This window comes from Manduca sexta, unplaced genomic scaffold (assembly GCF_014839805.1).
Source record: "Manduca sexta isolate Smith_Timp_Sample1 unplaced genomic scaffold, JHU_Msex_v1.0 HiC_scaffold_87, whole genome shotgun sequence".
NCBI lineage: Eukaryota > Metazoa > Arthropoda > Insecta > Lepidoptera > Sphingidae > Manduca > Manduca sexta.
Window position 1 is genome coordinate 14,806 of NW_023595705.1, and position 18,378 is coordinate 33,183.

Sequence of the window (18,378 nt, forward strand, 5' to 3'; positions counted from 1 at the left end):
ATTGGTAAATAAATTAAAACCAAACTGAATAGCCGCATTTTTTTTTGTGGGGAATAAACACGTTATTGCTAGCACGACTGGGAGTGAGGGATGAGTGGAATGGTTATATTGGTTTCACCGGTCTTACGGCCCAATGTCGACTGTCGGGAACTGACTAGACCTCTAACAATCAACCTGCTATATAAATACAATTGGAAGTTCTAACACGTTTGTAGTATTTTGTTCCGTCACAAATTTTTGATTCGAAAATTAGACCACAATATATTATAAGTTACAAAAATTATAAAAAAAATACCAGCATACCTGAGAAGCCATCTTCTCCAATTTGGAGGTCTTGGATGCTAGCAGCCACTTGCTGGTCTGTCGGGACAATGCCGCAGCTTTCTCGAACACTGTCTGTATCTTGGCCTCCAGCTCTAAAGGTATTGCTATACTGCGCGATTTGGCTGTTGAAAATCGATAAAAAAAATTAATAGAAGATTTTATAATAAAAGAAAAATCTTGAGTTTTGTATTTGTTTTTTTTATACTGATATACAGCCGTTTTCGATAAACGATCTCAATCTTTAATCCGATTCCATTTGTCCCGAATAACTTTTTCACGCGAGTGGAGTCACAGGCATAAACCTAGTGTTGAGTAAAATAAAGTCGAAAGAAACTGTGGAACAATGAGGGACACAATAATCCAATGTATGCAGACTATAAATATCAAAATATTGATGGAAAAACAAAGTTATATTTATAACAAATATTTAACTTACCAACTTCACTCAAAGTTCGTATGCATTTCTCTACATTCAGTTTTTGAGGGGGTGTGAGCCAGGGACACTGGTAGATGCCGAATGTCGTTTGTAACAGCTTCACGAATATCGACTGTCGAGTCTGCGGGATAAAGTTTATATTTCAATATAATGTCTCATATGTCTTATAAAATTATATAATGAATATTTAGTTTAACATTTATAATAATACTTACGAGGTTCAGAGTCCGTGTGCAATAAAATATCAAAAAATAATTAAACATTTTATTATTTAACATGAATCTAGAAAGAACGCGCCATGTTTTTATTGCCGCTGACAAAAAATCTGTTAATTTCAACGTAAGTACTACATAGAAAGTGCAGTTTTGTATCACACTAATCTGCCAAATATAACAGTTTGTATAAACACGCGCATGAGTTTATTCTTTAGCAGAAACTAAAGATTATAGAAGCCGCGTTCTTCATATTTGTTTATTGACACAAACATCATGCATTTATCCTTGAAGCAGTATACAGGGGCGCAACCACGGCATCCACTTTTCGTCAAGTACGTTCCGTCCTATGATGTGATGGGGGTGAGCCTATCGCCATATTGGGCACAAATTCCAGACTCCAGACTAATACTGATCAGAAATCCCAAATATCACAGTGTCCGACCCGGGATTCGAACCCAGGACCTCATAGCGCTGCCGTACCGCACCTGCAGTACAACTACGCCACCAAGGCAGTATTTGTTTAAGAATTGAATATAATACGATTGGCACACCAATTTTTTTTTAAATGTATTTTCTATACTGACCTGCACAGGAATTGAATATAATATGATTGGCACACCATATACTTTTCAAAAATGTGTATATTCTATACTGACCTGCACAGTAGTACTCTGGTCGCTAAACGGCGAGTTGAAGAACGTGCAAATGGTGTGCATGAGTACGTCCGTCACGTAGTTGACCCACGCCTTGTGCGAGCTGCTCGGGGACCACTTGTGAGACGACGACGCGCCTTCACTCGCCCCTGGGGACGGAACAACTAACACTGTTGGTACGGTAGTCATATCCGCCTAAGGACCATAAGGCGTAAGCGCTACAGTGATCCATATTAAAGAGTCACGGGATCATTTTTTTTTATTGCTTTGAATGACGAGACGGGCTTACCGTTCGCCTGGAAGTAAGCGATACGACCGCCCATAAACAGTAGAAACACCATCCAACACCTTGAATTACAAAGTATTGTTTGGTATTCCACCGCGCTCACCATCCTGAGACATGCGGTGTTAAGTCTTATGTCCAGTAGTTACCCTGGCCACAATGTCTTTCAAACCGGAACACAACAGTGACTACACGCTGCTGCTTGGCGGTAGTAATAGACATTGTGGTGGCACCTACCCAGGCGGACTCTCACATATGAGAGACCTACCACCAGTGACTTATCAGTACAGGCCGAAACAATTGTGTCGGTTGGAGATCATCGTCAGTCAACATTCTAACCCCACTCCATTCGCCATCAGGTGTCGTTGGCTAGTTTCCCACGCCTGTATAACTGTCCGAGCAGTTGGTTTTACTCACAGGCGAGGTCGCTCTGGAGGATGGCGTTCATGTCCTCCAAGAAGGAGCGCTCGAACAGGTCCCACATGTAGTTGCTGCTATAAATCTCCTTCATCTCCACCTCGGTGTCGATGTAGCAGTGGTTCAGGAAGCCGACGTACGCTTCTTTCACCTGGAACCAAGAACTTCAGTTCACAAAACTCCTGCTATATTATTGCCTTTTTAAAATAGCTCGGTAGACCGATTTTCTTGGAGCAATTGTATGCACTGCTATAAAAATAAACAATACTATGAAAATTCACAGCCGTATTTTTAAAAATTTAAGGTACTTCATAAATATAAAAAAGGATAAGCGATAATCATCAAGAACGAGACAAAGTGAGAACGGACGCTACAAAAATTTATAAACATGGTGTGAATGGAACATAATTATAATTAAATATAAATCTATACTAAGCTGAAGAGATTGTTTAAACGCGTTAAATTCAAGAACTATCAAACCAATTTTGATCTGAGTGCTATAGGCTATTTTTTTCCTGGAAAATATTTATACCGAAAAGTACTTTTTCACACAGGTAGAGCCACTGGCACTAGCTTGTGGAACATAATCAGCCGTACCTCCGGTATGCAGTGCGAGTGCGTGATCATGGAGACAATGTCGTCGAGTGGCAGCAGCGAGTGGCACTTGATCTCCGTGTACACGTTCTTGCCCATCGTGCAGCAGGTCAGCAGCTTCACCAGCTGGATGTGGTACCTGGATTTAACACGATTTTGTTTATCGTAGGAATTCTGTGGACCTTTAGAAAGCTATATTACTTCTGAGTCCTATAGGCCAGCGGTCGGCAACAGTTTGGTAGGCAAGGACCACATTAACTAAAGGGGGGACATATGTATAACATTAAACCTAGAAACCCTGCCTTAAATGCGTTTACTCTTAATTTAATATATTTATTTTGATGTTTAAGCCTTATTACAAAACAGTCACGGGCCACAATCAGAACGTTCGCGGGCCGCATGTTGCCGACCGCTGCTATAGGTTATTTTTATCCCGGGAATATATTTTTATATACCCGGGACTTTTATCCAGAAAAATCATGACACGGGAGGAGCTGTCAGCAAAAGTTAGTGTTATTATAAAATTTTGTTGTATAACGCAAGCTGCTTTATTATTAATTCATTGGTCCTTTAATATTTTCTGTTGGCCAAATTGAAGAAAAAAAAAATGATTGCAGAACTCACGTCAACGGCTCCGGCATCTCGCTGGTTGCTTTGTACTGCTTCATCATCTCTATGAAGTAGTTGAATGATACTTTGTCGTTGTAGAACACCAGCACGTCTTCGCCCGCATTCACCATCTACCAAAAAACAAGAGTAGGAATTGTGATCATGCTGTATATCAGGTGTGCCTGTAGCTCCAGCTATTTGGATTTTATTATATCTTTGTCTATAGTTCACGCGTTATGTGGACCAAGGCAAGCACCGAATGGTACCTGAAAAACGAGCAAGGAATTACAGGCGGACATTAGCCATCGTGCTGAGAATGCATTATATTGCGAGAGTCCACCTGGGTAGCTACCACCGCAATGTCTATTTCTGCCGCCAAGCAGCAGTATGTAGTCACTGTTGTATTACGGTAAGAAGGACATTGAAGCCAGTATTACTACTGGACATAATAAGACTTAACATCTCATGTCTCAGGATGACGAGCGCAGTGGAATACCAACAATACTTTGTAATTTAAGGTGTTGGATGGTGTTTCTACTGCTTATGGGCTGTCATATTGCTTACCATCAGGCCATCGTCATTAAAAGCAATAAAAATAATGATTACATCCCGCCTTATCCTACTCTAGTGCATACCTCCTGCATGACAAGGTCCTGGCTGCGTCGGATGTACTGCGTGTCGGCATGCACGATGGTCTGCAGGAAGCGCAGGTAGGCGGGGCGGCGGCCGCGCGACTCGATGCAGTGCACGAAATGACCCACCACCTTCTCGTTGCCCTCGTGGGAGCACAGCGTCGGGTTGTCTTTGAATATTGCGCACACGGTTTGCGCTTCTCTAATCTGGAAATACAGATAAATTGAGTCATGAACGTCAGCATGAAAGGAAAATCAGCTCTATATATCTTTCTTGCTATAGTAACAAAATTAACTATTTGGCTGGTTGGTCGACATTTTTCTTGGGCTATAGTTAACCTAATATCAAGTGCAGTGAAGTCACAGCGGTGCCAAAGTAGAAAGGAAAACCACCTATATCAGGAGGTTGCAAAGTGACTGAAGTTGCAAAAAGTGTATCAACAGGTTTCCATTGTTGTTCCATGTTTCCATGTTAACCATCGACTCGTACAAATACTTTCATCCCTTACCCCAGCGTTGAGGAATAGGTCGAGATGTTTGTGCAGCAGCGCCTGGTTCTGCTGGTTGCCGTGGCAGAAGTTCTGCAGGAACTCGTGAGCCAGGGCTAGCAGCTCGTCCATCGCCGCGTCGTCTTCATCGTGAGGCACCTGCCATCAAGAAATTTTCTATTATAGTAACGACTTGATATTGACAAGTTTAGCAGGCCAGACCAATAAATTTATAAAATGTGGCTTTAAAAAAACAAAAGCCAGGTGTTCATAATATTCATAAGTATTAGAGGGTAGGTACATTTATGAACTGTTAGCGAGAAAAACCTACACTAAATATACACAAATATTCTCCGTTTTCGACGACGGTTTAATTATAGAGATCTTTTGCCCATATTTGTTATATTGGCTATACAAAATTACTCATACAATTTCACAATACTTAATCTCTGAAGGGGTAGGCAGAGGAGCAACCGGTGTACCAATTTTTCGTCGTGTGATAAGGCACATGGGACGCAAATTAAAGATTGATACTAAAAACAAAATCCAATATCACTTTCCCTAAGGGAGATTCGAACACAGACCTTCAGCGTGGTAACAACTACAATAACAAGGCATTCACGTACTTTTTAGACAAATTGTATAAAAAAGATTAAAATAGTTGTAAGCGAGTGGTACCTGCAGCAGGTCCAGCACGATGTTGTGCACGCCGATGTTGCGCAGCAGGCGCTGCTCGTGGCGGCGCGGGCGCGCGCGGCCCGGCTCGGCGCCGCTGTTGCCCTGCGTGCAGTACTTTATCATGCGCTGCAGGATCTGGAAACAATCTTATTGCTAATCAACTAGTTCATTATTTTGTCTTCCGCTTTGATGTGGAAATGGACAATTAATATTCCCAACTCCTCTCTGTCTTTGTATTTGATTAATTTCGTTGCGGGATAATGACAAATTAGTGTTCCCTGAGACTCGCCGAGCTTCACCGCTCGCTGTCATAAAATGCATGCAACTGGCTTACAGGAGTTGTATGTCGTCAAGTTATTTGGTAAACTATTCGCCATTACTCTAAATAAGGCATAGCGTACACTACCTATTGCATCAACCATATTCGAATTTTATAAAACTCAAATCTCATATTATTAGAAAGACTTATAAACGTTCATATCACAAATTGAGTCCAAATGCTAGTATACGTAATAAGACGGCATAACCATCATATTATTTTAAAGGTTATTACCTCTTTAATCTTCTTATACTCGTTGTGGTCGTGCTTGGCCGTTCTAGAAGTGTCGAGGACGTTGTCGAGCGACGCGTTGCGTTCCAGCACCGCCCCGCCCGGACCCACCGTACCTGTTGGACCTAAAATGTGTTACAACGTTAGGTCGCTATTGCCGCAACCTTTTTAAACATAGGATATATTTTTTAAGTTTTTTTTTTATTTATAGCTGATAGGAAGGTTTCAAATATGTATTTTTTCAAATGATTTTATTAAAAATCCGTAATATTTTAACACCGACAATTATTAATTACAGAACTACTAATTATATGTATTTGTGACTCGCGATTGGTTGCCGATGGGGGGCCAGGTTCTCTATTTGATACGTAGCTCAACCCCCAAAGCCGTTGATAGTAGGAAAATGTGGATATGTCTGTTATAGACTATTGATAAACTTTACTTTATTTGGACGGTTACAGATATGTTTCGTATGCTATTGGACAGTTTATATCATAAAAAAACTGTCATTTTTATAATTCGCGTGCAAGTCAACCAGAATATATCCAGTGAAGGCAAGCTGCAAATAGGTAATAGTAAAAACTATGTACTAATTTTTTTTAAGACATAATGACTGGCATTATTTATTTATCATTATATTTGAATGTTGTATCATCAGATTCAATTTAATCATATTGTTATACCAAAATCACCGTTATTACCAGTGTGTTCGTCCAGTATGACCGCGCGGCCCTTGTTGAACACCCACAGCTCAGATTTCTCGACGCTCTGCCGCAGTAGATCCAGGTCAGCCTTGATCTGCTTGTACGACTCCACGTCAGCGTCTGATACCAGTAGCTGGACCTGAAGAAGATATCCTTGAGTACATATTTAAGGCGAAGGGATAATCAGGGGCATCGGACTTATTACTATAGCGGCGTCTAACATCAATATAATGAGACCATACTCCCAGGGAAGCTGGTACGATACACATTTGACTTTATTACACAGGCAGACACGCTGGGTGCAGGCCGCTTCCGACAGGTTCCACTGGAAATCTTTAGAGACCTACGTTCAGCAGTGGACTTTATGTGGCTGATGATGATGATTCACAAAATTGTCGCAGGTTAAAATTTCTCCCGACGTTTCGACGTGACCATGAAGACTTTGCAGGCTTCATGGTCACGAGGAGGGGGGGGGGGGTCAAACTCAAAGCGGAAATAAAATCCGAAATAGTTTAATTTTAATAACTCTATTACTATATTACTCTGCTGCAAAATACTTTTATAATTAAATTCATTTAAACGTAATTTATGATAAACGCACCTGTTTGAAGGCGGCGAGCACCTCTTGCCGCTGGCTGAAGTGTCGGAACAGCAGCGCCAGCGCGCCCGACACCAGCGCCGCCGACGCGCCCTGCGAGCACAGCTGCAGCAGCACGCGCAGCACCATGCGGCCCCCGCACGAGTCCAGGTCCAGCCCGTCCCTGCACCACACACAGCTGGAGCCGGCGCCCCGCTAGCGCTCGTCACGAACTTGCGCTAGTGAGCAGTACCCCTAGCACGAACCGAGTCCAAGTCTTCGTATCGAGTAAAAAATATGTCTCTACATTCGTTTGACAATACTATGCGTCAAATAAGAAATTCGTGCTGCTAAATCTCATCAATTTCAACACAAACTATTCGATAACTATATGATTTACTGTGGATTTACACGCACGTAATGTTAAGCTGGCGTGTTTTAGTTCCAAATGCGCTCACAGGGGCGCTGTTATAATATCGATAAAAATTACTCAACGAAACTATAACTGAACGTTTATTATAACGCGAAAATTTGTGCTAGGGGTACAGGAGTGTACGAAAAGTGGACGGAATTCGTGGTGAAGTTAGTCAAAATTCACAGAAAAGAGGGTATTTTGATAATGGTGCTACATAAACTTCACACACTGTGTACCTGTGATGGGTATACCATGCTTATTAGATTCTTTGTATATATAAGGAAAACAAAGCTGCTTCCTTCTGATTTTTAGACTTATTCATATGGATGTAAATTTAGTAACAGAATGTATTGTGTACAAAATATTCATTATATCTTTGGAAGTGTATTTTATCAAGTTCGTGACAAACGATATAAAATTTAAACGTATCAAAAGCATCTCTAAGCCGTTCAGCAAACTCGAATTCAAAAGCACTTAAAACTCGTTGTTTTGACCAGCCTTCGCATGTCAATTCACACATAGATTATCTATCACGAAACTATAACGTCTATGGGGTTATAAAACGGACCAGATCTAAATGATTTATGAAATATTTTAAGGTCGAAGTTTACTAAATTCACAAAATGATTGCTATTCTTTACGTCAGGGGCATTAAGATCGAAACTATTCTATCAAACTAGCGTGCTTTTTAAGGCATTCTCGGTTTTCCATTAATTCGTGGTTATTCTGAAGCAATGTTAGGGAAGAGTTTAGGCATTCGGGTTAGGCGCATTTGTTGAGAGATTTCATTGTCGATATAAAGTTTATATATAAGATATATTCAATTTAAATTATATTTTTCGATTCTCGACTTCATACAACCAAATATTTCGACAATAAAAACTCTCATTCTATTTTTTTTTAGTCAAACTTAATTAGTATTTTGACACGGTAAATGCCGTATAAGCTTCTTTACATTTTGGGCAAATCCTCTACATTTTTTTAATTCCATAAAATGAACATGACCAATTAAATAGAAAAATCGTGCTGGCCCAAATTGTTTGAACCTCTAAAATAGAATATAAAATAGTTGTCAGCTTAGGTAACTATGTAAATATAAATGTTTAAAAAAAATACTGCGTTCATCTCTCCTAGATGCCTTTTAAGATTTTTTTCCCAGCAGTGGGGGCCCAATCCCACTTATACTACTGGGTTCATGGTAATTTAATTATACGGCGTTTAACGTGTCATCAACCATTCCACATGCGTATTATTCATTCCCGATATTATCATGCTATATGTATTCTTACTAACAAATCTACATTTTTTGGTAGACAGCTCTCTGGCACTGTTTGTATAGCTCTGAAATAACGTCGCTACATTAGTAAACACCTATGGAAGGTCCTGAGGCGATAGAAGGGTCCCGTTGCTTCATTATTCAAATGTGTTTCAACTTCTGTATCAGTTCAATCCGATATAGTATCTGAAATGTATGAATTCTTGAATCGATTAAAGAATTATCATGAACATTACACGTTCAAGCACCAGTTCAATCCGTGATCTTGATTGATGTAAAATTGATCGTAATAGATTGCGAAAACCTTGATCCTAAGTTTACGAATTAAACTGATTCCAGATTGTACTGATTTGTATACTTCAATTCAAACTTTCATGATTGTTTTACATATCGATATTGGAAAATTCGATAATACTGAATAAAGCAACATTGTATCGTTTAAAGTGTCAACATTTGAATAATGAGAATATTTATATTCAATAGAGCTACTTTACTAGTGTCCATAATAAAGGTATAGTTTCTATGGTTTAGGTAATAAATAAAATCTAGAAAAATTTGAACACTAATAAAGTAGAATATTTATATCCCACCACCATACATCATGCATTGTTACTACATGATATTTATATTTTAAGTCATTTGCTTAGTTCGTTAATTTATTTAAAGATCTCTGACAGATATTTCACCCTTTCCATTCCCAATAGTCGCAGTTTCGAAGCCGAAGCTATAAATTTAGAGTCACAGGACGCTTACATTAATAAAAAAATGTTTTTTTTTTTCTTCATGCAATCTCGCTAAATAATATGTATTTCGTGTACTGAAAAACAACCTTAATTGGTCATCTTACGGTGTATTCTTAATTACAAATGCAGAACAATACTACAGTCCGTGCGCGATCTCCCAGAATTTGTGGGTCGATGTAGTCCCGCACATTCCCAGTTTGCGTATTGCTCTAATGCGACAAACTAATTTGAACCTTCTAATTATACAGACAAATCACAAACCGCTATGTTAATTCGTTATTTTTTTTATTGGTTGAATGATTGGTCGCATCGAACTAAGCCAATGACATGTTATCCATTTTTTATAATATAGGAAGTTTACAATAAAAAATTACAATAGAAATATATGGTACATAATTACATAATTTACATATTGTACATAGTTTACTATATTACTATATTATATTTGTATACAAAGGTGACAGGTTCTAAAATTGCGTGAAGAATCTGAAAAGATTAAAGTTTATAGAATATTATATTATTATAATACTAAAGCTGATTTTAATAAGAAAATTATTAAAGATATCAAAGATAGAATATAGTGTGGTAGTCCATATTCTACCACTTCATATTAGCGCGTTGTACGCCCATTTTTTCGGACGTGCTATACAAAGTTGGTCGTATACTCAAGATACGCCAGTCGCTCAAGTTACCTTCAAATTCAGACACGCATTCAAAAAAATGCTTTTAGATATAAATGTTAGGAGGACACGACTATTATTGTGTCCATAGTAAATATATTCAATACCTAACATAACATCCTCGAATTATACATAGAAGTGAGCAACAACAAATCTTCGGTTCGTTGAAGTCGACCAACTGATACCCGTTTCCATAACGTTATTTTTTCAAGTGGGCGTGGTTGGCGCGGCCTAAAACTATTGCAGACACAGCAACGTCCCAGAATTTGATCATTTTAGCGATACTATTGACTGATAATTTTATTTTTCATCAAAATCGAATTCGAAACTCCATTGGGTACTTTTCGCTGCTCCTCATAGATTTGATTTCGCCACCCACAGTTATTTGCAAGTCACTCTGTATACTCCCACTATAGCAAAGATCCACCACGAACTAGCTCCTTTTAGCATGAGATTTGGTGTCCCGATGCACATATGAGGTTCTCTGTGCTATGCGGGTGCTGACCTGCAGCTGAAGATGCCCTCGGCCTGCAGCCCGATGGCCTCGACGTCAGCGCGCGCGAGCGAGTCGGCGCGCTCGGCCGCCTCGCCCGCCTGCTCGAACTCCTTCTTGAATATCGACAGCAGGCAGCTGATGCGGTAGTCCAGCCGCACGTCCAGGATGAACTGGGTGTAGATCAAGTGCGATTCAGATATTTACTTGTTGTATTTTACATAAAACTTATTACTCGAGACTTTACTCGCGTTAAAAACCTTTAAAATAACAATTTACTGCAGATATCCGTAGTATAATCGGTACGACGCCAAAGCCATCTAAAGAAAAATCAAAGTGGAATATTAATTTTTAACACGGTAGCAAAGTATTGGTAAAAAAACCTATGCGATAATCCAGTACAAGGTCAATCCGTATGCATAATTTTGGCGGAACTGGTTAAACTGTGGGTCTGCATCTGCATTTTACCTCTAACAATCATTCAAACATTTTCATATACATTGACGTATATTATATTGATACGAACGTCCATATAAACTATTTGTTCAAAATCTGAACTAAAATGGCAACCTTCACTTGCAATTTTTACTTGCAACCTTTATCTTATCGATGTTGGTTTTCATCAATCATTCGTCGATAATGATGAGAGAATATTTTCAGTGTAATTTATAAAAATGGTGATGTCACCTGCAATATCTCGATGATCTTGAGTTGGTGTCCATGACGAGCGGGTGTTCCCGCGCCAACACCAGGGCGGAGGCGCTGCGCTGTAGCCCCGCGCCCCCTGACCCGCTGCTGCCGGGGCCCACCTGCTGTACGCAATACATCACTATTGATAATATTCAATATGGGCGATTTCACTGCTGGTGCAGTTATCGATAAAGTAAGCTTAAATTGCCGATTTCAATTTTCGTTATATCTAGGTGATCTTAATTAATAAGAAGTAAGAACTGAAGTCCTACAATTAGACGTAGTATTATTAGGATCGTGTCACGTAATGGTCCTGATCAACTTTATAATTAATGGTTTGCGTTTCTCATTCAAACCATAATCTTTATAGTCAAATTCCACAATCGATTTACTCGATTATCGATACAACACTAACATATTTTTAGACGATTTGTTAAGGCACATATGTAGGAAAATAGAACTATCCGTATACCCGCAGTATTGTAATAATGGAAAACAAACTCACATTTCTAGCGACAGAGCCGAGTGTTATGGAAGTCATAACAGCGCCCATGTCGCCTATACTCGAAGAACACCGCCTTCGGCTGAAATCATGTCCAGTTTGTAAGAACAGATTGTAAAGTATACTTTGACGAAGAAAATAAAACTCTTCTTTGGATGCATGCCCGATTCAAGCAACATATATCCCCTTATTCATAGACGTTTTTTTATCTAAGGAGCATTGCTGTGATAACAAGTCTGTTTCTCCGTTTTGTTTATCTGACAGCCAACTAGATTCAAATTTTATCTCAATATTAGCCAATCACAACGGCCTTATGTCTACGCACTGCGAAGGCTGCCATGCCGTCAGCACTGAGGAACAGACTTGTTATCACAGCTTTACGCCGTCCATAGATAAAAAAAAAGTCTATGAATAAGGGGGATAGTGTATAAATACTATACAGTGACCAGGAAAATAAAAATCTTGCTTCCGTTTTTCGTCTTGAAGTTTGTTATCAATACAAGAAATTAGTTTCTTATTTAATCACAGCATGGATAGGTTTTTTACTAGTCAGGGTATCATATACTTATTTAGGCAACCGAAATTTAAAAAGCACTCACGTTTCTTTATCTCCTTCTCCTGGGCTGCTTGCATTGAAATTATTTAAATAAGTCTAACTAACAATATCCATGAAAAAGACTATTTAAAGTATTGTTATGCTCAAAGGGATATTTTATGATTCGATGCTACAGTTGCATTAAACATTTTAGCGAAATACTATATGTGCTACCTACCGATGTACCTACATAAGTGTGAAGATATGTTTTTTTTTGCAATGCTACATATATTGGGAATGCACTATCGTTCAAAAGTTACATCTGGTGTTAGACGATGAAGATCCATTAAAACAACCCAGCGTAATCCTAATCGGTAAATATTATCAGATTTACTGTCACTTTTCCAAGATGAACTACTGACGACCATTTTCAATGAACGATCCCAATCTTAATCTTCGATTCGATCCCACGAACAAATCCAATCAAGATAATTTATATATAACCATGTCAAAAATAACTTTATTCGGATTGGTCAAATTTCACGATGGATTGAAAAAACTATTGGTATCGTTTATTGGAAGCAGCGAAATCCTTCCATTTACATGGCTTTTACATCACATACAACGGCCCGCACTGCTATGAGGTAAGTGCGAAAAATCAGTCCCTCAACATAAAACATGGCTTTTGCATGACATACCAAGCCGATGATTCACTTACATTCCACTTCTCCAGACAGCGCATTGGTCTCGTTGAGCAGGTCCATCGCCGTGACGCAGTCCAGGATGCTGAGCAACGTCTTTGTCAGCCGCAACAGGTCGCTGAAGCTGTGAGCGAAAGGAAACAAAACATTATTTGAGTCACTTTTACTTTTATAGGTGGTAGGTATCTAATATGTGAGCTTTCACCGCAATATCTATATCTGCCGTCAAGCAGCAGCGTGTAGTCGCTGTTGTGTTCCCGGTTAAAGAATATTGTAGTCAGTGTAATGTCTCAGGATGGCGAGTGCAGTGGAATACCAAACAATATGTTGTAATTAACGGTGTTGGATGGTGATTCTACTGTTTATGGGCGGTCGTCGCTTACCATCAGGCGAAGGGCGAGCTCGTCTCGTCATTCAAAGCAATAAATGAAAAAAAAAATACAGCCGATCTCACCTATAAAACCCGAAGTATATAAGCTCTCTAGCGAGTTTGACCACTTCAAACGTCAGCTTGTTCTGGTCGTGGTCGCCAAAGTACCACGTCTTGGTGACCACGTTGCACAGGTAGTCCTCCACGAAGCGGATGGTGGACGCAAACTGCTCCTTTACCTTCTCCCGGTTCGCGTCCGGACCTCCTTTCACGCATTGGTAGCTGTTGGTATCAGAAAATATACAGGATGTTTTTAAAAGGTGTGATAAAGTTGATACCATGTACAGGTGGATGATTTTTAGTAGATAGAGAATAAAATTTAATTTTAAATTTCTTGCGCTGGGGTTCCAAAAGTTTCATTTTCGTTTTATAACCATATGTAATTTTTTTAAGTCGGCAGTGTTTTCACTCCAGCTGGTGCTTAGTTAAATGAAGTCCAAAGAAAATGTCGATTGGCACAATTCATAATTTACCTAATTGTTTTTGTTTCATCAGGATCCCATGTTATACGAGACTTAGTCATATAAAATTACATCAATTACAATCCAAGTAATATTAGTGTCAAATCCTACGGCAATTATCAAACATAGCGTTACTAACCGCCTTTTCCAATAAACGATCGCAATCCCTTTTTACTATCTCAAAAATGGACCAATCAGGACATTTTTTTTTCTTATTTTAAATGGTTCATTCTTGGAATCAGATTAAAGATTGAGATCGGGATCGTTTATTGAAAACGGCTGTAAAACCGGTGCAAAAGAAACTCTAGGTGTCGGGGCGTGTAGCGGTGCGGGTGCGCGGGTGTGCGGGTGTGCGGGGGTGCGAGATACTAACTCGTGCACGTGTATGCGGTCGCACACGTCGGTCCAGAGGCGCGCGTACTTGACGGGCGTGACGGGCTCTTGCGGGTCGCGGTCGGCGTGCAGGTGCAGCATCAGGCGGCAGAACGACGCGCGCACCTCGTACGACAGCGACGCGTTCGACATGCATCTGTACAATATATACATTTTAGTAAACTCGTTTCCTAATCGTTGCTCTCATTCTCTCCCAGGGGCCGTGCTGACTTCAAGTTCGTAGTACGTTAGTGGGTTGCCCTCAGCATGGTCGCTTAATTTTTTAGGGTTGCGAGTGCCTAAAGCACTCACCCTGTATGTTTGTATAAGCCGACCCTTATCAGACTAACTAACGTAACATATTAAAGGAAAACGTTTCTTTTTCTGGTGATTTTATTTTGTGTATCAAAGTTATTACTGCCAATAAACGTCCACATAGAAATCTTCGATGTAGGAAAAGCCATTTTTCAATCTTTCAGCAATGTGTATATGAATCCAATCAAAACTCGCTTCAATATTTTACACACGGTGTAAAAATACTACTTTTGAAAACGAAACTATTGCCTGACAGTTACTTCTTTAATCAGAATATCTTCAAAATATTTTAGCAATATTAAGACTTATTTCAGAAAAAATAAGGCATACACATCTCACTCCTGTTAACGCTAGTCTAGGAGGATCGATTAAACTCTGCTCTACTCACAATAATATCAGGTCTATATGCAGTTGTGGCGATAGGCTGTTGAGCGCGAGGTACTGCCGGTTGAGGCACATGTTGCTGAACAGGTCCAGCTGGTGTCTGTAGTAGTCCAGGATGGCGGCCGCCTCGCTGCTCGGGTCCATGCGAGCTTCCGCCGCCAGGTCGGAGAGGTAACATTTATTCTGCAACGGATAAGATACTTTATTTGTAGTAACTTGTTGGCGTATTTAGTGCTGGCACTACATTTGATGTATTCGTCAAAATAGTATTTTGAAATAATCTCGACTTTATGTTCTTCGTGAATAAAAATGGTGCATTGGCCAAATAACGCAAATATTTGCTCAAGTATGACAAATATAGTGCCAGCTATAAAGATGGATAAATATTGCATTCACAGAAAAGAAACGAAATTCGTGTTATCGAAGTTAATAATAAGCCATAAAATATAATTAACACTAACGGTCGAATTACTAAACGTTCTTAATACATATTTGCGGTTCGATCGCATAAACGGGCTAAAAGTATATAATAGGACCATCACTTAATACTTGTGAATGAGAATTTTACCAAGAAGTTCCGAACTATGTGTACTCTGCCAACCCGCACTAGGCCAGCGTGGAAGACTAAGGCCCTCTCAGTAGTAGAGAAGCCCGAACCCAGCAGTAGGACAGTGTATATACGGGACTGGTGTAGATATTTATTTTTATTTGTTTGTTTACAGGATCTATCTGCAGATATCGACCAAGGTATTTATTTTTTTATTTAAATTGTACAAGTATATAATATCATCTGTTGTATTCCATGCAAAGCTTACCTTCTTATTGTTCCACAGTAACATGACTTTCTGTTCGATGGAATGTTTGTTGGCGTCTTCGGCAGCCGACGCCTTGCCTTTTTCTTCGTATTTTATTGATACTAATCTGTAAAAATAATGGAAATAATTAACATCATTAAATTAATTCAAATTGCTTTTGAACCTATCAAGCATAAACTTTTCTCTAATAATTTGTCAGTCAATCGTCTTTTGTTCGTTGCCTAACTTCGTTTCATTCTGTCTTCTCTCTTGCGTCTCGCTCACGCACTTTATATTCTATTTAAAGCATCACACTAATGTGACATACCCACAAATATAGAATAATGTATGGTACCTAGTCTCGATGAGTATGTCGGAGTTGTTGGCGCAGAGCACGCTCTTGCAGATGAGCTCCTGCGTCACTGCGATGGCCTTCTTGTTCGAGATGCACAGGTCGCTCAAGTAGTCCAGGAAACGGGACTGCCACGTCTTCATGTTCTTGCGCACTAGACCTGGATGCAGAGGAAACGCAGGTCATATATATAACTTATTTGTAGACAAATTGAAAACAAAATAAACACATCACATTATTCCCGAAGGGGTATACAGAGTCGCAAACAGGGCACCCTCATTTCACCAAATGTGTTCCGTCCCATGATGTGATAGGAGTAAGCCATATCGGGCACAAATTCGAGACCCCGGGCTGATACTGAGTAGAAAAACGCAAATATCACTGCCCGTCCCGGGATTCGAACCCAAGACCTCAGAACGCTGTCGTACCGCGCATGCAGTACAACTACGTCACCGAGGCAGTCAAATATTAGTAGACAAATTGAGTGGATAGACAAAACTCAGTCTTATATTTTAAAGACCCACTAGGTCTGTCATTTACCTAGCATAACATATCATAACATAACATAACTACAGACTCCAGAGTAACTAGGTTTCCCTAATCGTATGAAATAGAACATTACTTAAGTTACTTTTGGCAAAAGCAGCTTTCTAATTATGACATAATCATTAAAATCGGTTCACTAGTTTTGGAGCAACAAACAATTCTTTCCTCTTTATATATATAAACTAGCTTTTGCTCGCGCCTTCGCCTGCATGAAGGAGTTTTCCGTGATAAAAGTCCTATATATTTTCCCGATAAAAGTGGCCTATAACCTTCCCAGGGTCTTAAACTATCTCCATACCAAATTTCATAAAATCCGTTCACTAGATTTTGAGAAAATCGATAACATACATACAGACAGAAAGGGAACTTTGTTTTATATGTATATGTCGGCGCTGGGGCAGAGGTTTCCCCCAAATCCATGGTAAAGAGAAACACCAAACTTCACTTTTAACTTTTTATAATTAGTAACCCGAGGTATAGAAAACGACTGTGTCTGGCTGCTCAAATGCTCAGTTTAAATACTCTCCATTAACCGTTACAAAGTTTAGACATTCAATATATTGCTTGAACATAATACGATTTAACCAAAGTTTACTCGTAATTTAAATTAAACAATTCTTACAATAAATTGTTAATTATTTACAATATTTTAAACCAAGAATAGGTAGCGATGGGATAAAATAAACAAAGATACTTAATTATTCGGAACTGGTGACAGTGAGGAAATAACTTAAATCTAAAATTGTAAATTAAATACTTTAAAATGGTACAAACGTGCAGTTTACATTTAAATAATCAAATATGAATTTCAGAACATGTTTTGTTTTTATATAAAATCAAACTTATAATAAGGATGTCTAACAAATATAATAAATTGAACATCACGATTATAATACGTAAGAATTACAAAAACATTCAAGTAAATCAATAATTAATATAAAACAAATTAAGAAACTCTTGAAATTACATAAATAAATCTCTTTAGTTCATTTCCGATTTAATAAAATATTTTAGTTATGTTTCGTGACAATAGATGGCGGTACAAGTGTGCGCCCATATATACGTACCGACAAACGTCTCGATCTCTGAGGCGGTGATGTGCTTCGAGCAGTTTCCTGTTGTTGTGCAACAGCGCCGTGATGGTGTCCTCCGCCAGTATGTCATAGCCGATTTGTTTTTGCATGAAACCGAAGTGTTTCGCTATGTATTCCTGGTGACAATTGCATATTATTTATGACTTAAGCTAATAGCTATAGGTCATAGACAACGCACCTTTAAAATTATATCGACTTTTGTAAGGCTAATTGTGTTAAGTGATATTTTTTGCGACATTAAGTTTTATACAATTTTAAAATCAGCAATTTTTTCTGTGTTTTTTTTAACTACTTAAATTTTTTCTAAAAAAGTGACGCTTAAGACAATTGGCCTTTCAACTGTCGATATGATTGTACAAAGGAATCTTGTCTAAATCCCGTGGTGTCTTATTTTAAAATAAAAATATAGAAACCTCAACTGGACTGTAGCAACAA

The 18,378-nt window shown here is 39.0% G+C and overlaps 1 protein-coding gene across 1 annotated transcript in view; it reads right to left on the reverse strand.

Moving 5' to 3' along the window:
* Window positions 1–18,059, reverse strand: part of LOC119193661 (inositol 1,4,5-trisphosphate receptor-like) — a gene marked incomplete at its 5' end in the record, with an annotated part of 32,849 nt that extends 14,790 nt beyond the window's left edge. Inside the window, 26 exon segments of the mRNA XM_037447294.1 lie at window positions 304–446; window positions 761–881; window positions 1,632–1,777; window positions 2,329–2,479; window positions 2,926–3,061; window positions 3,547–3,662; window positions 4,167–4,370; window positions 4,673–4,810; window positions 5,330–5,464; window positions 5,883–6,004; window positions 6,578–6,722; window positions 7,185–7,344; window positions 8,869–8,916; window positions 10,780–10,940; window positions 11,455–11,480; window positions 11,483–11,579; window positions 11,963–12,021; window positions 12,024–12,041; window positions 13,213–13,319; window positions 13,650–13,847; window positions 14,460–14,615; window positions 15,162–15,340; window positions 15,973–16,078; window positions 16,307–16,463; window positions 17,917–17,954; window positions 17,956–18,059. Coding sequence (XP_037303191.1) covers window positions 304–446; window positions 761–881; window positions 1,632–1,777; window positions 2,329–2,479; window positions 2,926–3,061; window positions 3,547–3,662; window positions 4,167–4,370; window positions 4,673–4,810; window positions 5,330–5,464; window positions 5,883–6,004; window positions 6,578–6,722; window positions 7,185–7,344; window positions 8,869–8,916; window positions 10,780–10,940; window positions 11,455–11,480; window positions 11,483–11,579; window positions 11,963–12,021; window positions 12,024–12,041; window positions 13,213–13,319; window positions 13,650–13,847; window positions 14,460–14,615; window positions 15,162–15,340; window positions 15,973–16,078; window positions 16,307–16,463; window positions 17,917–17,954; window positions 17,956–18,059 — 3,171 coding nt within the window.
* Window positions 18,060–18,378: the final 319 nt, after the last annotated feature.